Below are 18,520 nucleotides of genomic sequence, written 5' to 3' on the forward strand. Positions count from 1 at the left end.
ACTCCAATCTTTTCAAAGATAATCATAACATCATGCACAAAAACACTTTTTTTTGTAGAAGGATCATCGCATGTGGAGATTGCTGTTTACTATTCTTCCCTGGCACCTTAAGGAGAAATTTGGGATTATACCATTGCAAAAGAGTGGTTCTGCTGGAATGTCATCGCTTCAAACTGATTCGCTGTAATGCCATTCTAAACTTAGTGGTGTTCATCAAAATACCATTTTTGTTGTTTTCTGTGAATAGAAATGTTTTTGCTCAATTTTATATTTTTCCTACACCAAAATACCCCTAACGCGTCCCCACCTGTCATACTCTCTCCCCTCTCTCTTTCTCCTCTTCCTCTCTTTCGAGGACGCCGTCAGCTAGCAGGCGTGGCGGGAATGGTTGGCGGTTGGGAGGCGGGCAGTGGCCGGTGGCCGGCGGCAGGCGTGGCGGGAAGGCAGGCGTCCAGCGGTGGCGACGGCCACGGCATGCCCCTCGCAGACTACGCTACGGCCGCCGCGGGTGGGGGTGGCGTCGCCTCCTTCCTCTCCTCCCACCGTAACTGCTCCTTCGGCCGCGTCCACTCGTCGCCCTCCGCTCTATGACGCTCGCCTCCTCCTCCTCCTTGTCCTCGTCCTCCCCGCCATGCCCGCGCCCTCACCACGCCCGTCGTTGGGGCGCTCGCTCGACGCCTGCCTCCCCGCCACACCCCCCACGCGCCCACGCCCACCAGCCACCTGCGCTTGTCTAGCTCCAATTCTGTCGGAGTAGCTGGATTATGCGCGGTGGGTATGGCTGTCGCTGCCACTGGATGCCCACCTCTCCACCACGCCCGCCGCCGGCCACTTGCCACTGCTCGCCTCCCGGCCGCTGGCCACTACCCGCCAACCGATGGCGTCCTGGAGAGAGAAAGGAAGAGGGGAAAGAGAGAGAGGGGAGGGAGTATGATAGGTAGGGCCGCGTCAAGGGTATTTGGTCTGGCAAAAATATAAAATTGAGCAAAAACATTTCTATTAACATAAAAAGCGAAAATGGTATTTTGGTGAACACCTCTCAGTTTACAATGGCATTATATAGTGAATCAGTTTAAAGCGATGGTATTCCAACGAAACCAGATGGTATAATCCTAATTTTTGGTACTACTACTGGTACTATACTCTGTTGACGACTTGCGCTGCATACTTTACTGTTTAGAGAAAAGGTTTTTGCTTGATTGACACACAAAAAATAATGGCACCGTTATAGACTGATGAAAAAAAACTGTGTTTGTCAGGATCCCATGATCCTGGCACTACATTTGCTCACAAATCACTTTGATTATGAACTTCCTTCTTTAATTAATGTTACACTTTGGTTAATGATTAGGGAGACCTAACTTGTGGTGGACAGATCACATGATGAGGGTGTGTTTAGTTATTTAAGTGTAAATTTTTTGAAGTATACGAACACACATTTGAAGTATTAAACGTAGACTAATAACAAAACAAATTACATGTTCCACCTGTAAACTACAAGACGAATTTATTAAGCCTAATTAATCCGTCATTAGCAAATGTTTACTATAGCATCACATTGTCAAATCATGACGTAATTATGCTCAAAAGATTCGTCTCGCAATTTACATACAAATCGTGCAGTTGGTTTTATTTTTTTCCCCATTTAATATCCCATGTATGTGTCCAAACATTTAATGTTTTTAACCAAATTTTTTTTATCTAAACAAGACCGAGTTGTGAAAATTTGGCCTATATGCTATGGAATGAAGCAGATGAAGAGGCAAAAAGTACAGCTGCTAGCACAGCAGACAGACTGGCGTGCTCATATAGATTTTAACTTTTTTTTTCAAACTTCTAACTTTTCCGTCACATCAAACTTTCCTACACACATAAACTTTTAACTTTTTCATCACATCGTTTCAATTTCTTTAAACTTTTAATTTTAACGTGGAACTAAACGCAGCCTCAAGTGTTGGGGCAGATGAGTTCACTGGTTAGAGTTCACTGCTCATATAATGCGCTTGCTAGCTAGCACCATTATTCATCTATCGATCTATCATGATATACTATTATATTATATATTACTTTCTCCGTTTCATAATATAAGACTTTCTAGTATTATCCATATATATATAGATGTTAATGAATCTAAACACATACATATGTCTAGATTCATTAACATCTAAATGAATATGAACAATGTTATAAAGTCTTACATTGTGAAACGTATGATGTATACGGTATTAGTACACTGTACGTGAGATACCATGCACGTTATTAGAAGATCATCGTGGATTAAATTATAACAATCATAGGTATAGAACAAAAAGATAAGAGTATTACATATAAAGGAATACTCAATCAACCAATAGAAAATTAGCCACGCTGGTCTCGCCCAGACTTATTATTATTATTATTATTCGTGATACCAATCTTTTTTAAAAAAGCCAGTACGCTATTTTCTCGGCCATCGCGTACTCATATATAAATCGTACGTACTCAGGGTGTTGGGCAGATCAGTTCACTTGGTTAGCGAGCGCGTGCGGCGGCAGGCATTGAACCCTGTGATCGAGCGATCGAGCTAGCTAGACTTCCAGCACGAGCGGCGATGTCGACGGCGGCGGCGACGACGCTGGGGCGCGAGCTCCTGGAGGCGGCGAGGGCGCCGGAGTTCGCGGGGTGGCTGCGCGGCCTGCGCCGCCGCATCCACCAGCACCCGGAGCTCGCGTTCCAGGAGCACCGCACCAGCGCGCTCGTGCGCGCGGAGCTGGACGCGCTCGGCGTCGCGTACGTGTGGCCCGTCGCGCAGACCGGCGTCGTTGCCACCGTCGTCGGTGCCGCCGGCCCCGGCCCCGTGTTCGGGCTCCGCGCCGACATGGACGCGCTCCCCATCCAGGTCAATTAATGCGCGGGTGTCGCATGGGTATTCGTGTATAAAAAAAACTAATTACAAAATCCGCAAGTAAATCGTGAGGCGAATTTATTAAGCCTAATTAATCCATCATTAGCAAATGTTTACTGTAGCAACATATTGTTAAATCATGGAGCAATTATGCTTAAAAGATTTGTCTCGTAAATTGGTCGCAATCTATGCAATTAGTTATTTTTAGTCTATATTAAATACTTTATACAGGTGTTCAAATGTTCGATGTGACAGGGTGAAAAATTTTAGGGAGAGAACTCAACCGGGCTTGGCATTTAATTGGCAGGAAATGGTAGAATGGGAATTCAAGAGCTTGGAAGATGGAAAGATGCATGCGTGTGGGCACGATGTTCATGTCGCAATGCTGCTGGGAGCTGCTAAGCTGCTGCAATCACGCAGGGATCATTTCAATGTATAATACTAGCTAAGTTTAATTAATTTCAAAATGCAAGCTGATCAACATGAAAATTAGAGAATAAAAACAGTGTCACTGCAAAATAATTTAGGGGAAGGTGAAGCTCGTGTTCCAGCCGGCGGAGGAGGGGTACGCCGGCGGGTACTATGTGCTCGAGGAAGGCGCTGTGGACGATGTGCAGGGCATCTTCGGCATGCACGTCGATGCGGGTTTGCCGGCGGGCGTAGTCGCGTCCAGGCCGGGGCCGTTCCTCGCCGGCTCGGCTCGCTTCACGGCGACCATCAACGGTAAAGGCGGCCACGCGGCGGCGCCCCACCACGCCGTCGATCCGATCGTGGCTGTCTCTTCCGCCGTCCTCAGCCTCCAGCAGATTGTTGCTCGCGAGACAGATCCCCTCCAAGGCGCGGTACGTATGTACGGTACATTAATTAACTCGCTCTTCGTCTATACTACTCTCTACTCCATTCGTCCTAAGGGACCGTAACTCTTCTCATGTATATGATTTCTTCATTTCAATAAAAGTTCAGGCTGGTGTCTAACACCCACCGTAGTTTTCCTAAAAAAAATATAAGAGACCCAAAACCCTTATATTTTACAAGGAAGGAAACATTATTATAATCCTCTCCTATGTCTCAAAATAGATACTACTTTAGGATTAAAAAATTATCAAAAAGTGATCATGCATATAATGCAATAATGAATGATAAACAATTATACTACCTCCGTCCTAAAATATAATAACTTTTGGCTATAAATCTAGACACACAGTTATTCAGATTTATAACTAAAAATATTGATATTTTTTTGACAGATGAGTAACAAACAGTGATAATTGATGGGCCATGCATGCAGGTGGTGTCTGTGACCACCATCAAAGGAGGTGAAGCTTTCAATGTCATTCCGGAATCTGTCACTCTGGGCGGCACCTTGAGGAGCATGACAACCGATGGCATGTCTTACCTCATGAAGAGAATCAGAGAGGTACTACCTCCGTCCCAAAATAAGTATAGCAGTGAGAATCCGTGTTCAACGTTTGACCGTCCGTCTTATTTGAAAAATTTATGAGAAAATTAAAAAAAATTAGTCACACATAAAATACTATTCATGTTTTATCATCTAATAACAATAAAAATATTAATCGTAAAAAATTTTTAAATAAGACGAACGGTCAAACGTTAGACATAAACAGTGCAAAACTACACTTATTTTGAGACGGAGGAAGTAGTAAAATTATGCTGATAAATGAGCCAGTATATATCTAGTACTAGTACATGCATATAATATAGGAGTTTTTTTTTAGAAATTTTATAATATAGGAGTATCCTTGTATTTTTTTTCTTCTTGGGGAAAACATATTTTTTTTGTTGAACTTACATACTGGAATATATGAAGGTGATAGAGGGGCAAGCAGCCGTGAACCGGTGCACGGCGGCGGTGGACTTCATGGAGGATAAGCTCCCGCCTTACCCAGCGACGGTGAACGACGAGGAGATGTACGCGCACGCCAAGGCGGTGGCGGAGAGCATGCTCGGGGAGGCCAACGTGAAGCTGTCCCCACAGGGCATGGGGGCGGAGGATTTCGGGTTCTACGCGCAGAGGATCCCGGCCGCCTTCTTCGGCATAGGGGTCGGCAACGATGGCGGCGGGATGGCGGAGACGACAAAGAATCAGCTGCACTCGCCGCACTTTGTCGTCGACGAGGAAGCGCTCCCCGTCGGAGCCGCCTTCCACGCCGCCGTCGCCATCGAGTACCTCAACAATAATAATATCCAAAAATAAATGGTCCTACTAGCTACTAGCTGCCCAAGAACAGGCCGTTACAAAAACGTGTAAAAACTATTCCAGTTGGTCAGCACAAGCAGTGATAATAAATTCCCGGATTGTTTTCTTTTACTTCGTCTGCCATGGCCTCATGGGTACGACGAGCGAAACCAGCCGCTCCATTTTCCAAACTAGTCTCACTACATTACTTCTCGAGACTATACATATTCTCCTCGTTGGCAAACACACAGGATAGGGAAAAAAAAGTAGAGTAGGCGAAATTATAGATGGCCAAAAGGTCCAAGGCCCAACGGTTCGGTCCACGGCACGGTATTTTAGCTCGACCCAAGCACGACACGGCCCGACGAGGGTCGGGCCTATGCCGGCCTGGCCCGACCACCGGGCCGCGCCTGGGCTCCTCCACCAGCACATTGGGCCAGCCCGGCACGATGGGCTGCAGGCTAGGCCAGACACACAAACAATAGGGAGTAACAATAGATATATTATATGCCACGGTCGAAAGAATAGAGATATAAAATAGACTTATTTAGTTATATATATGTCAGTCCAAAGAGTAGGGAAGAAAAATAGACTTATTTTAACTATATATGTCACAGCTCAAAGAGAAGGGAGAAAAAATAGACTTATTTATTTAAAAATAGGCACGATAGGCCACCCGTGCCTTCGGGTCGGCCCAACTACTGGTGGGCCGTGCCTGGGCCAAAGGTGCAGCCTATGGGCCGGCACGGCCTGGCACGAAGTACGGCCCGATGGCTGGTGGACCGTACCTGGGCTGGGTCATGCCGTACGGGCCTTTTGGCCATCTATAGGCGAAATGCAAGGTTTCTGCCTTTCTGGTATTTGGAGCAAAACTTTTTCTGCTCCGAGAATACTGCTCAAAACTAGTCGACAGTTGGACCTAAACTATGCTAACCTCTGGTATGTCAAATGCACGTATGTTAGTCTACAGGCTTTGAAAAAAAATGGCCCTACCTAAAACACAATTACACAAACTAAAGCCTGTGGTAGTGATACAGTATCCTCAAGGTAACGGTTCAAACATTTGATGTGATATTTTTGGCCAAAATTTTTTTAATCTAAACACACCCATAAACAAGCTAGTATTTTCTGACAAACAAGTTTAAGCCAGCACTCTAAGGCTGTGTTTAGTTTGTGGTCCAAAATTTTTTTATGTATACGGACATACATTTGAAGTATTAAACGTAGACTAATAACAAAACAAATTATAGATTCCACCTATAAATTGCGAGACGAATCTATAAGTCTAATTAATATGTCATTAGCAAATGTTTACTGTACCACCATATTGTCAAATCATGGCGTAATTAGGCTCAAAAGATTCGTCTCACGATTTACATGCAAACTGTGCAATTTTTTTTGTCCACATTTAATACTCTATGCATGTGTCCAAATATTTAATGTGACGAAAAAAATTACAACTTTAAAGAAAAATGTTTAAATCTAAACACGGCCTAATTTCTCGGCCATCGCGTACTCATATATAAATCGTACGTACTCAAGCTGTTGGGCAGATCATCAGTTCACTGGTTAGCTAGCGCGCGCGCGGCGCCAGGCAGTGAACCCTGTGATCGAGCGATCGAGCTAGCTAGACTTCCAGTTCCAGCACGAGCGGCGATGTCGACGACGCTGGGGCGCGAGCTCCTGGAGGCGGCGAGGGCGCCGGAGTTTGCGGGGTGGCTGCGCGGCCTGCGCCGCCGCATCCACCAGCACCCGGAGCTCGCGTTCCAGGAGCACCGCACCAGCGCGCTCGTGCGCGCGGAGCTGGACGCGCTCGGCGTCGCGTACGTGTGGCCCATCGCGCAAACCGGCGTCGTCGCCACCGTCGCCGGCGCTGCCGGCCCTGGCCCCGTGTTCGCGCTCCGCGCCGACATGGACGCGCTCCCCATCCAGGTCAATTAATGCGCTAGCTCTAGCACCATTAATTTCGCACCATTATATCGTATGTAAATCGTACCTCTAAATTGTTTTATTAAGGTTCAAGAAGAAAGAATATGATACCTCTTACTAAATGGTGTATAGGTAATAGTAGAAGGTACTAAATGGTGTATAGGTAATAGTAGAAGGATACTTGATGGTAAAATATAGAGAAATTTAAATGATACTCCCTCCGTTTCACAATGTAAGACTTTCTAGTATTGTCCACATACATATAGATGTTAATGAATCCAAACACATACATATGTCTAGAATCATTAGCATCTAAATGAATGTGGGCAATACTAGAAAGTCTTACATTATGAAACGGAGAAAGTAGGTGATTAGTGTGAGCATTACTATTCTTTTGTGACAATTATTTTAGGATAAATTTAAATATTAGAAATACAATTATTATATATGGGTCATATATAGTATTATTATACTACACTGTACGAGAGCTACCACATTATTCGAAGATCATAGTGGACCAAATTATAACGATATAATTTAATTGCAATAGTTGTACATATATACAATCATGTACTCCATCCGTCCCAAAATAAGTGCAGTCATGGTTTTCCGCACCCAACTTTGACAACTCGTCTTATTTAAAAAAAATTTGAAAAAAATTAAAAACATAATTCACAAGTAAAGTAGTATTCATGTTTTATCATCTTATAACTACAAAATTGCTAATTATAAAAAAAAATCAAATAAGACGGATGATCAAAGTTGGGCGCTGAAACTCATGGCTGCACTTATTTTGGGACGGAGGTAGTATATAGAAAAAGAAGATAATATTTGTATATTAAATTTAATCATACTTTAATGCATATTATTATTATTATTATTATTATTATTATTATTTAACAAATGTAATTAAATTTATTAGTTCTCAATCAATCAATAGAAAATTAGCCACGCTGGTCTCACCCGGCCTTTTTATTATTATTTTTTTCGTGATGCCAACGTATTTTTTTTTAAAAAAAAATCGTGATGTTGCTAGGCTAGCTAGCTACCTGTGAATTATGATGGCTAAGTTTATTGGCATTTAATTGGCAGGAAATGGTAGAATGGGAATTCAAGAGCTTGGAAGATGGAAAGATGCATGCGTGTGGGCACGATGCTCATGTCGCAATGCTGCTGGTAGCTGCTAAGCTGCTGCAATCACGCAGGGATCATTTCAATGTACATACATACAACACCACCTAGTTTTTTTTAATTTAAAAAAGACCAATGTATAATACTCCCTCCGCTTCATTTTAAGCGCTCCATCTTATTTGGAATTTTGTATGATTAGTATTTTTATTATTGTTGTTAGATAATAAAATATGAATAGAAACTTTATACATGACTAATGTTTTTAATTTTTTTAAAAAAATTTCAAATAAAACAAACGATTTAAGTTGAACACGGAAATTCATGACTGCGCTTAATTGGGACATAGGAAGTAGTACTAGTTTAATTTCAAAATGCAAGCTGATCACTATGGAGATTAGAGAAATAAAAACAGTCCTGTCACTACAAAATAATTAGGGGAAGGTGAAGCTTGTGTTCCAACTGGCGGAGGGGGGCGCCGGCGGGTACCATGTGCTCAAGGAAGGCGTTCTGGACGACACGCAGACCATCTTCGCCGTGCACGTCGCCACGGATTTGCCGGCGGGCGTAGTGGGCTCCAGGCCAGGTCCGTTCCTCGCCGGCTCGGCTCGCTTCACGGCGACCATCACCGGTAAAGGCGGCCACGCGGCGGAGCCCCACCTCGCCGTTGATCCCATCGTGGCTGCCTCTTCCGCCGTCCTCAGCCTCCAGCAGATTGTTGCTCGCGAGACCAATCCACTCCAAGGCGCGGTATGTGCGGTACATTAATTCATTAATTAACTCGCTCTTCTATACTACAGTGTTATAACCCTCCCCTATACTTTCCACTTCTACATTGTTACTTTAACCCATTAAACTCTATAAATTAACATGCAAATGTGATACACTATCATTCATTAACAATTATCACATCTTAAAACTCGTGCAAATACATCACATCATCTACTCCCTCCATCTAATATAAGCTCACATAATATTAGATGTTGTACTATGAAATATCATATTTGATCCTAATGTATTTATATTAGAACAGAGAGAGTATAATTTATTACTCCCTCCGTTCCAAAATATAGCTATTTTTAGCTATGAATATGAACACACATGTATCCAGATTTATAGTTAAAAATGGCTATATTTTGGGACAGAGATAGTATATATTAGAGCTTAACATATGCTAGCATGATACGTGAATCATTCTTTCGATGTCATTTTCATAATGTTTCAACATATATCAATAGATCATTTTCATAACATTTAATGTACATATTTCACGGGAAAGCACGAACACCATCTAGTAAAAAAAGAAATCATCAAGTTAGCTGCGTGCAGTGTGTTCAACCGTATCCCGTTATTTATACTAAAATAAGACTGTGTTTGAGGGAGAGGGGATTGAGAAAATTGGAAAGATACGCAAAACGAGATGAGCCATTAGCGCATGATTAATTGAGTATTAATTATTTTAAATTTTAAAAATGGACTAATATGATTTTTTAAAGCAATTTCATATAGAATTTTTTTTGCAAAAAATACATCGTTTAGTAGTTTGGAAAGCGTGCACGCGGAAAACGAGTGACAATCTCCCCAATCTCTTTTGAAAGAACGCAGGCTAAGTGTGTTTCACGTGTCTGAACAATGCATGTAATGCAATAATTAATGATGAACAATTAACAAACAGTGATGCACATGCACTGTTGGGTCTTGCATGCAGGCGGTGTCTGTGACCACCATCAAAGGAGGTGAAGCTTTCAATGTCATTCCGGAATCTGTCACTCTGGGCGGCACCTTGAGGAGCATGACAACCGATGGCTTGTCTTACCTCATGAACAGAATCAGAGAGGTAGTAAAATTGTGCTGATAATCAGAGAAGTACTAGTACATGCATATAATGTCTTTTTTAGTTTTTTTTTCTTCTTGGGGGAAAACAGAAATTTTTTGTTGAACTATTGGAATATGAAGGTGATAGAGGGGCAAGCAGCCGTGAACCGGTGCACGGCGGCGGTCGACTTCATGGAGGATAAGCTCCCGCCATACCCAGCGACGGTGAACGACGAGGAGATGTACGCGCACGCCAAGGCGGTGGCGGAGAGCATGCTCGGGGAGGCCAACGTGACGGTGTCCCCAATGTGCATGGGGGCGGAGGATTTTGGGTTCTATGCGCAGAGGATCCCGGCGGCCTTCTTCGGCATAGGGGTCGGCAGCAACGGCAACGATGGCGGCGGGATGGCGGAGACGACAAAGAATCAGCTGCACTCGCCGCACTTTGTCGTCGACGAGGAAGCGCTCCCCGTCGGAGCCGCCTTCCACGCCGCCGTCGCCATCGAGTACCTCAACAAGAACGCCTCTGGCCGTTCAGCCTGATGCGTCGCGTCAAGGAGCTTAAATCGCCTATGCATGGCTTGGTAATGGGGTTATCTAAGACTAATACTTTCTCCGTTTCACGATATAAATCATTATAGCATTTCCTACATTCATTTAGATATTAATGAATCTAAACATATTCATTAACATCTATATATATATATATATGTGTGTGGACAATGCTAGAAAGTCTTACATTGTGAAACGAGGGAAGTAATATCCAAAAATAATGGTACTAGCTGCCCAAAAACAGGCCGTTACAAAAACGTGCAAAAACTATTCCAGTTGGTATTAGGCGAAATGCAAGGTTTCTGCCTTTCTGGTATTTGGAGCAAGACTTTTTCTGCTCCGAGAATACTGCTCAAAACTAGTCGATAGTTGGACCTAAACTATGCTAACCTTTGGTATGTCAAATGCACGTACGTTAGTCTACAGGCTTTGAAAAAAATGGCCTACCTAAAACACAATTACACAAACTAAAGCCTGTGGTAGTGACAGTCTCCTCAAGGTAACTGTCTCTTCACGAACTCCCGATATATCATATCGATGAATTCATCATTCTGCCAGAAGCAAATTTCACCCGTGAGTAAAATTTCTTAGTTAAGAATGGAGTGTGAGCAAAATTTTGGATACATAAGCGTTTTTGAGGAAATGCATTGGAAAAACAAACCATGTTAGAGAAGTCTAACGCAAAACTATGCAAGCAAAAAACTATGGTTGACACTTGACACCATAAAATCATTTAGAGGATAAAGCACACCAGAATCATGTGGACCCAGTAAAGGTTGAGCGAAAATCGGCGCCAATTTACACGGCTAAATAAACAAAAGGATTCAAGAACATACCTGACAAAGACTCAGTAGCACATCCTTCAGTTGGTCTCTTGTGATCACTGGGCGGCCATAAGACACTCCCGAGGTAAGAAATGGGGAAGGGTTGGGCGGTGGAAATGGCTGCAGTAATGGCATGCCATATGGTGGTGGAATGGACGATGCAGTCGGTAGGGAGAAGGGCTGGTGCAAGGGAGCACTTTGAAGCTGCTGAACGGTAATGGGAGGATGAAGAGGAGCAGCAGAACACAATGACGAAGCAGCATGAGAAGCTGTCTGCAAAGATGGCATCGGAGGAAAGAACAACGGATTTGCTAGACTTGTAGGCTGGATGGTAGAAGTGCTACTAGATCTATGAGCATCATGGGGCATCACAGGAACTGATGAAATTTGAGAAGGATGCAGACCATGCAAAGCAGGAGATTGTGGTGGAATAGCAAGATGCGATGCATGAGTAAGTGAATGAATCATCCCAACAGATTTATTTGACTGTACTGCAGGAGATTGTGGTGGGATATCAAAAGGTGATGCATGAGTAGATGAATGAATCATCCCAACAGATTTGTTTGACCGTATTGCAGGAGATTGTGGTGGAATAGCAAGAGGTGCCTGAGTAGATGAATGAACCATCCCGAAAGATTTATTTGACTGTATTGCAGGAGATTGTGGTGGAATAGCATGAGGTGACGCATGAGTAGATGAATGAACCATCCCAACAGATTTGTTTGACTGTACTGCACTTGCTTCGTCCATGGTAGCACCAACACATGCAGCACCCTGATCAAAGAGTTTTCAATATTCACACATAAAATCTATTTTCTCAGGAAAATTGCAAAATGATCCTAGATTGCTAAGCATCAGATAAATATGAACAAGGTCAATAAGAGATGTCAATTTTCCTCACCTTTAGCAAAGCCGACAAGAAATCATACTTCGCATTATCCAGCACCATGATAGATGACGTTGGCTGTTTTAGAGTATCCTCATTCGAAGGAACAGCAGGCACTACTTCCGGCTTTTCATACTCACTGAAAGGAGCAAAACAAAAGAGAATTTCACTATAATTGACAGCCTCAGTTCCTCATTGATTTTGGGTAACATTGTTCTGAATCGAAGGGATCAATTCGACCCAACTAGATACCACAGTGAATCTGCATTTCCTTCTTGTTCCCTACAATTTACTGAACTAACTCATTTTTCCTTTGAATCATCCAGTAGCAGTTCACATGGAGCATCACCTGCTCAAAATTTTATTCCTGCAATTTTTAAGCTTGTGATCTAAAAAGGCCCTCATATTGCAAACTAGGAAAAAACTCTTTTCAACTAGGATATTGGTAAATAACACTCTTCAACGATTTTTTTTTCTTTTAGGAATGAATTTTGTTCAGGTTAGAATTACATTAGATGAGAAAACAACTATAATAGGTACGTACAACATTGATCTGTGAGCAATGACCATATACGAAATAGATATTTAATCTTAATAAGGAAGTGATTTCTAAATAACAAATAATTTAATGTCTGAAGCAAATAACAATAATTCATTATCACCTCATGTCTAAGCAATTGGTACAAGTTACATCCACTTGCAAAGGTGAACAGGAAAGAAAATGCATGACAGTTTCAAATACCTTTCAGTTACAGAAACCTTGGCCTTTGGGGACACCCTGGAAAATGCCTTCTGTATCCTGTACCATTGCAAATGAGGTGTATAGTTCAGCAGGCATGGGGGGAGAACACACAGAAGAGTTACAAAAAAATGATGCCTTGCCCTTCATAATGTTTTGTATTGCCAAGCCAGTGGACGCACGCAACAAACTACCAGTCAGTCAGTAGAGTAAGGTTTTATATAGAAATATTATGAATATTGACTAAACTACTGTGTGACTTACTACAGCCACAATTTTAAATAACAAAACAGCTTGTTCAAACTTCAAAGCCAAAAACAAAGACAGCTGAAAGTATGAGCCGGTAGTGGTTTATCTTGCTACACATTTTGTTATATTAGAAATCATGTTTTACATATTTGGCACCAAGGCACCAAATTTAGTTGTGATGTGACAAGTGAGACAACTCCTTCTAAGAGAAATTCTTTCGGAGCAGACCTCCAGTATTACTGAGATGCATGCTTACAGAGAATTGGAGAGTTAAAACTTGAAAAACTGAATAACATTATATACGGAAACTGCACAAGATAGCATGTACTAAAGGCCTAAAGTGGTGCAGTAATAGGGTGGATAGAACAGCAGGCCATTGCATGATCAGAGAAAACAACACAGTTCTTATGGATGCCAGATACACGGGAAGTATCATGCAGCCCAGCAGGCTTACAACTTGATGGTTTGGCAGCATTGCTTTCCTGAAAGATACCATGACTCACAGAGCACTGAAAACCTCAACACGTCTCCTAAAAACCACATTGCTACACTAGGCTTTAGTGGGCTTTACAGTGAATGATAATAGAGAAGGGCCATATCAGTGTGCACATAATTGTAATTTAGCGGGTCATATCAGTGTATTGATAATTGCAATATATTAGTTCAGTAACTCCAGTTTTCGACAGGCAGATACCTTATCAAACATGGAATGCCAAATAGACCAATATAAAATCAGTTCTCTTGTTTATGTTGAAAAAACGCCTACCCTGAGAAGCAAGACATCTGAAACAAGCCTACTAATGATCTCCACAGATCAAAACAATGCTATTGATGAAATTTAGTGACATATGAAAGAGAAAATGATTACCTACTGAAAAGATATCCAACTTGTTCACATTCCTGAGGATCATAGAACCAAATTCCTGTGATTTCGTCTGCAGCATTGTGGTACATGATGTAAGGGACTTGTACTTGATATTCAAAACCCCCCAAGAGATCTTCGGTCAGATTTTCTGTTCATAGGAGGAAATGGGGAGGACAGCATAATCTACATAATCAATCTCCATACTAGCATACAAAGTAAGCAGAAATCGGAAACCACAAAATCACTTAACTAGGATATGGAAGTTAGTGTTTTGAGACCAAAAGCATGATTCCGTAAGATGAAAGTGAGTGAGCTAGCTTTGTACTGATGTTACGGCCTTACAGGATGCACCAATTTTTAACAATTTATTCAAGTCCATACAAGTGTTTTCTATCATGGATATGTGCTTCAAAACAATACATAGTTTAGTCGTCCAAGGGATTACAAGCAAAAACATTTGATTACACACTGATATGGCATAACAGAAATGAACAGGAAGCATTAGTTTCATCATTTTACATTGTAATTAGAGTAGACAGTGATTCAAAGAACAGATAGCTTCGATTTTAGGATGCCTTAGGTTCGGGACTTAAGGTTATATCAGATGATACTGCCGGAGCATGCCGATGTAGATATATTACCTGTATTTTTACGATTCATGACAATAAACTGGAATCTGGGTTGGGTGTTCCTGAAAGAAGAAAATTTTGGTGTTAAAAAACAATGAGCAATTTTAGACAACCAGCAGATGCAAACACGTCAGGGTTCACAGACCCAAAAGTTAAGGGACTTCTGGCCTTAAGTATTACTTATTAAACATAGAGTGTCAATAGTAGTGGGTGACAAAAATTGTCAGCACGATACTTGCATAAAAATTGGATCCTTCTGTGTTGAATATTGATATTTATAAGAAAAATGTTTTCCTGAACCTGCTGTCCAATTCCAAAGTATTCTATATTAGCTGTATGTTATGAATAGGCACTCCCTCTGATTCAGAAACATGCATCACTGTATCTACAGGTAATCAGCAGAAAGAAATGATCCAATGTAGGCATGTACTATTCAGATCGACTAGAAATTCGTAAAAGCATCTAAAACCACCAATACTAATCAGCTTGTGAATATAAACACCAAAATAAAACCTACCCCCAAAACTCAGTGAATGGTACTGCAAATGCCACATCAATATGCACATCGACATTTAACAATGCAATGTCCCATCTTATAGTTACTTGATTCAATTCTTTAGGAATGGCACGTGTATCAGAAACAACAATAAGTAACGACAGTTCACACTACCCCTGGCAATCAGATTCTAATACTCTTTGTTATGCAGGAAATTGCTGAATCACACAACAAAACACAATATAAGAACCGAACCATGATGCCGTTATTTTCCAGAAGTTCACTACGATGCCCTTTTCAGAAATTCCAAAAACATCGGCATTATTGATCAGATCGGCAGTGAGCAACTAGTTCATGGGAATCATGCAAAGCGTGTCCGCAGAAAAAAAAATCCCAACCACGCTAATCCACAACAGCAACAGACCATAATCAGCTAGAACCAAATCCACCAGCTAGGGTGAGCGCGAAACCTCTTGACGACGAAGAGCGACCCCTCCACAGGCCTCCGGCTCTGCAGAAAACGCGCGCGCGTGCGCCGAGAGCCACAAAAACGAATCAGAGTCGGGGCTTTGGCGCGGGGGGAACGTAGGGTTAGCACCAGAGTTATACCCATTGGTGGATGTTGTCGTCGAAGCTGTAGAGGACGACATGCGCGGCGATGATGAGGATGTCGGCGACGGCGGGGTCGAGGCGACGCAGCACCGTGAGGTTGAGCGTCCGCGTGCCCTCCTGGTCGCTCGCCAGGTCGGGCCTCACATTCAGTCTCCTCCACCTCCCGCCTCCGCTCCCGCCGCGCGCCATGGCCGCGCCCGCCCCCCTCGACCTCCTCGCCGGAAACCCTAGCGGCCGCGCGGCGCGGGATTTTTTTTCCTTCTTTCCGTGCTGGATTATGGAGCCAGGAGGGGAGGTTTTGATCACTGAAGTGCGGTGTTCTGGAAGGGGAAGAGCTCTCGCTCGCCTCCGCTTTGCCGCGCGCACTGATGGTCCGTGGGGCCAGCTGTCCTAGTGACGTGGCATATAAGTTGGGCCAGCCCATCACACTTGCAGGCCGCGATCTCGTCCAGCAGTAAGGCCAATTGAGCCAGCCCAGCAGTCCTGACATTTGGGCCCAACCCAAATGCGAGCTATAAGGCCTACATAGGAGAGGAATTGGGCCTAAGGCCCGTTCGTTCTGTCGATTTGGAGAGATATTTAATGCACGTAAAACTAAACTCGTTAGCATATAATTAATGAAATATTAATTATTATAAAATTTAAAAAATATATTTATTTGATTTTTTAAACAATTTCTACATAGAATTTTTTTTTGTCAAATACACACTACTTAGCCGTTCGAAAAACGTGCTATTGGAAAATAATAAAGTTGAGTTTTGGAGTTGAGAAAAATAACTAGGCCAAGGCTACTAAGGATCGAGTTCCAGACTTCCAGCCTGATGAGCTTTTAGTAAGCCAGTGAGATGCGCGCAGTCAAACCAAGTTTTTTTTTTTAACCATCCGTTTAGCTTGATCACCAACCACAATGTTGAAAGGAAGCAATCAAATTGTAAAAGGGAACAGAAGCATATGATCATGTAAGATAATAAGTTCCGTAAAAAATGTAAGGTGATAAGTATTTCATTTTATTTTCAAGCAAAAAAAGAGCTGATTAAGTAGTCATCGTCAAAAGAATCTTGTCTGCAAGTGCTGGAGCAAGCTGTCCTCTACTCCTACTTTGTGTATTCATGGGACATGTTGACTTGGAAGAAGAAGAAGAAGAGATCAAGACGCATGGACTATCAGTTGCCCAGTTGTCACTAGTAAACCAATTTGCTGGTCAAATGTTCATGTGATCCATGCATATTTCTGTAGTTCAGTATGCATAGAGAGGAGATGGGCTCATATACCCAGGATTATATTTCCCGGGAAGCAACAACGGAGTCTCCTAGCCCTATGTTCTACTGCTGCAGGTAAACAAAGCAATGATGCGATTACATGCCACGAAATCACATCGATTTCAGGGGCAAAAAGTTTTGAAGTAAGGTGATGAGTTGATGATTGATGGTATAGAATTATGATTTGAGTTCACTTACTGCCCAAGAAACCGTGCAAGTCTGCAACCATCTTCTCTAAAGTACTTATGAAAACAGTTGTCACTCGTAGAAACCCTTCATTTAACACATGAATTTGTTAAAAAAAACAGCTTGATAAATCCAAAAGAATTGTGAACGAATGCCGAATACCAATCACGACGCTTTTGCTATAATTATGAGTACATAGTAGCTCTGAAATCTGAATAGTTCTTTTTGCTCGTGAATCCACGAGGCTCGAGACTTGAGAATAAGATCGACGAAGCAAGCAAGCAAGCAAGGAGGGTCCATGTCCATGGCGACCTGGACCGAGGCGGCTACTGTCTACGGGCCAACTTAATTTAGTTTAGTGGCCCTAGGCCCACTCCCCACTAAACACGGCGTTTTACTTTGTAAACGACGATGATTAAGAGTGAGAAGAGTGATAGCGTCGGCGGTCACCACGAATCTAGAGAGAGAAAAGGTGTGTGGGAAGCGTGCGATCCTCGTTCCAGCTCGAGCATGTGAGACTGAGGCTGAATTTCGTTGAATTTTCTACGAATTTCAACTGGATTTATTCTCACTCAGTGGTTTCTGAATTTTCCATCAATGCGCTCGTAATTTCAGTTACGGCATGGTGCATTGTACTGCAGTAACTGTAGCTAATATCGAAATTAAAACCATCACTGTAGCTGTAACCTGCAACCCGTGCAAAGTGCAGCATCAAACGTCGCCGGAGGCTTGGATTAATGGACTCAGTGGAGAGCGTCAGAAGTGAATTCAGCCACGTTCGTGCTGAACTGGATTGGCGATCGATCGATCGACGACGACGACGACTAATTGTTTTCAATGCGAAACTAATTGCAAACACATGGATGTAACGACTCGTGGAGACTCATTAATGCAGCAATATAAGTACTAATTCTTGTCTGTATAGTGTCAGCACTTACACTAACACTGTACTGTACCTTACAGCAACAACTCCTATAGCTAGTAGTATAGTGTACAAATTAACCTTCAGGCAAGTGGCTGTATATATATATATACTTGTATAAATAAACAGCTCACTACACTACATCTTCATGCTTAGCAAGTTGTAGTATAGTAATAGTGGTTACTGAAACTCTGAAGTCTGAAGCCATCTTCTACAGTGGGGGCTCTAACGTCTCTGAAGAATATAATAGCAGATGCTCCACAAGAAAGCAGGTAGTAGTGGCAAAAAATGCGACTATTAAAAACTAATCGAGCCGGTCAGCAGCAAGCATCGTGCAATAATCCTTTT

The 18,520-nt window shown here is 42.5% G+C and overlaps 3 protein-coding genes across 4 annotated transcripts; 2 read left to right on the plus strand and 1 right to left on the minus strand.

Moving 5' to 3' along the window:
* The first annotated feature begins 2,590 nt into the window (after nucleotides 1-2,590).
* On the plus strand, nucleotides 2,591-5,192 carry LOC127768240 (IAA-amino acid hydrolase ILR1-like 3). The gene is made up of 5 exons (XM_052293776.1): nucleotides 2,591-2,878; nucleotides 3,192-3,317; nucleotides 3,412-3,726; nucleotides 4,173-4,301; nucleotides 4,713-5,192. The coding sequence occupies exons 1-5, from the start codon at nucleotides 2,591-2,593 to the stop codon at nucleotides 5,097-5,099; spliced, it is 1,245 nt and encodes a 414-aa protein (XP_052149736.1). The 3' UTR covers nucleotides 5,100-5,192.
* A 1,536-nt stretch (nucleotides 5,193-6,728) lies between these two features.
* LOC127765797 (IAA-amino acid hydrolase ILR1-like 4) lies at nucleotides 6,729-10,519 on the plus strand. The gene is made up of 5 exons (XM_052290756.1): nucleotides 6,729-7,013; nucleotides 8,103-8,228; nucleotides 8,577-8,888; nucleotides 9,847-9,975; nucleotides 10,095-10,519. Exons 1-5 carry the CDS (start codon nucleotides 6,738-6,740, stop codon nucleotides 10,494-10,496), a joined length of 1,245 nt encoding a protein of 414 aa, XP_052146716.1. The 5' UTR covers nucleotides 6,729-6,737; the 3' UTR covers nucleotides 10,497-10,519.
* Nucleotides 10,520-10,652: 133 nt separating this feature from the next.
* LOC127765795 (mRNA-decapping enzyme-like protein) lies at nucleotides 10,653-16,073 on the minus strand. Of its 2 annotated transcripts, none has more exons than XM_052290755.1 (8): nucleotides 15,803-16,073; nucleotides 15,664-15,704; nucleotides 14,710-14,759; nucleotides 14,072-14,138; nucleotides 12,958-13,014; nucleotides 12,231-12,354; nucleotides 11,342-12,103; nucleotides 10,653-11,056 (listed from the first exon to the last, which is right to left on the minus strand). In XM_052290755.1, the coding sequence occupies exons 1-8, from the start codon at nucleotides 15,992-15,994 to the stop codon at nucleotides 11,000-11,002; spliced, it is 1,350 nt and encodes a 449-aa protein (XP_052146715.1). In that variant the 5' UTR covers nucleotides 15,995-16,073; the 3' UTR covers nucleotides 10,653-10,999. The 2 variants fall into 2 exon arrangements, with proteins under 2 accessions (XP_052146715.1, XP_052146714.1); XM_052290754.1 differs by having other exon boundaries at nucleotides 14,072-14,216.
* Nucleotides 16,074-18,520: the final 2,447 nt, after the last annotated feature.

This window comes from Oryza glaberrima, chromosome 3 (assembly GCF_000147395.1).
Source record: "Oryza glaberrima chromosome 3, OglaRS2, whole genome shotgun sequence".
NCBI lineage: Eukaryota > Viridiplantae > Streptophyta > Magnoliopsida > Poales > Poaceae > Oryza > Oryza glaberrima.

Coding starts and splice junctions, on each gene's coding strand:
- LOC127765795 (XM_052290754.1), bottom strand. CDS start 15,994: ATGGCGCGCGGCGGGAGCGGAGGCGGGAGGTGGAGGAGACTGAATGTG. Junction 14,217..14,709: donor CATGAATCGTAAAAATACAG/GTAATATATCTA, acceptor TCCTATGAACAG/AAAATCTGACCGAAGATCTC. Junction 11,057..11,341: donor TGCTACTGAGTCTTTGTCAG/GTATGTTCTTGA, acceptor TGCTTCTGGCAG/AATGATGAATTCATCGATAT.
- LOC127768240 (XM_052293776.1), top strand. CDS start 2,591: ATGTCGACGGCGGCGGCGACGACGCTGGGGCGCGAGCTCCTGGAGGCG. Junction 2,879..3,191: donor TGGACGCGCTCCCCATCCAG/GTCAATTAATGC, acceptor TTTAATTGGCAG/GAAATGGTAGAATGGGAATT. Junction 4,302..4,712: donor TCATGAAGAGAATCAGAGAG/GTACTACCTCCG, acceptor GAATATATGAAG/GTGATAGAGGGGCAAGCAGC.
- LOC127765797 (XM_052290756.1), top strand. CDS start 6,738: ATGTCGACGACGCTGGGGCGCGAGCTCCTGGAGGCGGCGAGGGCGCCG. Junction 7,014..8,102: donor TGGACGCGCTCCCCATCCAG/GTCAATTAATGC, acceptor TTTAATTGGCAG/GAAATGGTAGAATGGGAATT. Junction 8,889..9,846: donor CCAATCCACTCCAAGGCGCG/GTATGTGCGGTA, acceptor TCTTGCATGCAG/GCGGTGTCTGTGACCACCAT.